Source organism: Engraulis encrasicolus, chromosome 7 (assembly GCF_034702125.1).
Source record: "Engraulis encrasicolus isolate BLACKSEA-1 chromosome 7, IST_EnEncr_1.0, whole genome shotgun sequence".
Lineage (NCBI taxonomy): Eukaryota > Metazoa > Chordata > Actinopteri > Clupeiformes > Engraulidae > Engraulis > Engraulis encrasicolus.
In genome coordinates, this window is record NC_085863.1 from 4,963,113 (window position 1) to 4,964,127 (window position 1,015).

The 1,015-nt window shown below is 47.0% G+C and overlaps 1 protein-coding gene across 1 annotated transcript in view; it reads right to left on the reverse strand.

Moving 5' to 3' along the window:
- LOC134453310 (forkhead box protein O1-like) overlaps nt 1–698 on the reverse strand; it is a 36,898-nt gene extending 36,200 nt beyond the window's left edge. Inside the window, exon 1 of the mRNA XM_063204187.1 lies at nt 1–698. This exon is cut by the window's left edge and continues 209 nt beyond it. Within this exon, the coding sequence (XP_063060257.1) occupies nt 1–418 (418 nt within the window). The 5' untranslated portion in view covers nt 419–698.
- Nucleotides 699–1,015: the final 317 nt, after the last annotated feature.

Below are 1,015 nucleotides of genomic sequence, written 5' to 3' on the forward strand. Positions count from 1 at the left end.
AGTTTGGAGATCCGTTAACTGGCGGAGACACCGACGTGTACTGTGGCTGCTGATGATGTTGATGTTGGCGGGGAAGTTGAGGACTAGAATGATGCTGCAGCACGCGCTGGTGATGCTGCTGTGTGGCGTGATGGTGGTGCTGGTGGTAACAGTTGTCCAAGAAATCGCTGGACAACACTATCGTTTTCCCTTCCCTGCCATCACCATCATCAAACTCTGCGTCGTCCACCAACGGTTGTAGGTGGCCGTTGTAATCAACATAGTTGCCCGGCTCCTGTTGCGAGTGCGCAGGCGAAGATGTGTTGGAGCTGTCCGGCTCGGTGAAGTCAGGTCTCTGTAGCGGCCAGGTGCACGATCTGGGCCGACAGACAGGTTCGAAATCCGGGTCAATATCAGATTGTTCCTGGGGGTCTGCCATGTCATCCAATGGAAGGTCAGTAAAATCACAAACTCTTTCCGAAAACGTTTATGTTGCCGTCATAACAACTCCCACTTTAGAAAAAAAGGAAAGAAAAGAAAATGGAAAATATGTGAAATTGAGTCTGTAGTTGAGTTGATATCAGTAATATTTCTCCAAGACTACAGCTATGTCACAAAATAATTCGTCAGCAATGTCGGCCACCATACAACTACGTCTGACAGGTCGCCACTAATCACTGCTCTCTCTGAGGTCCAGAGTTTCATGGAGTTGGTGACGCCCACAGGTCAGACAGACTGCAATTTACCACCAGCAAAAAAACCCTTCATAACTTCACTTGATAATGACTACTGCCTGCTCTGGCTTTGTTCAGTCTCTCTCTCTCTCTCTCTCTCTCTCTCTCTCTCTCTCTCTCTCTCTCTCTCTCTCTCTCTCTCTCTCTCTGTGCGCGCGCGTGTTTTGTATCCTCATGTAGGCTACAGGATCTTTGCGCAGCAACCACAATAAGACACAAAAAACAAATCCATTCTTTCTTCCTTTCTTTTTTCTTTCTTTCTTTCTTGCTTTCTTTCTTGCTTTCTTTCTTTCTTGCTTTCT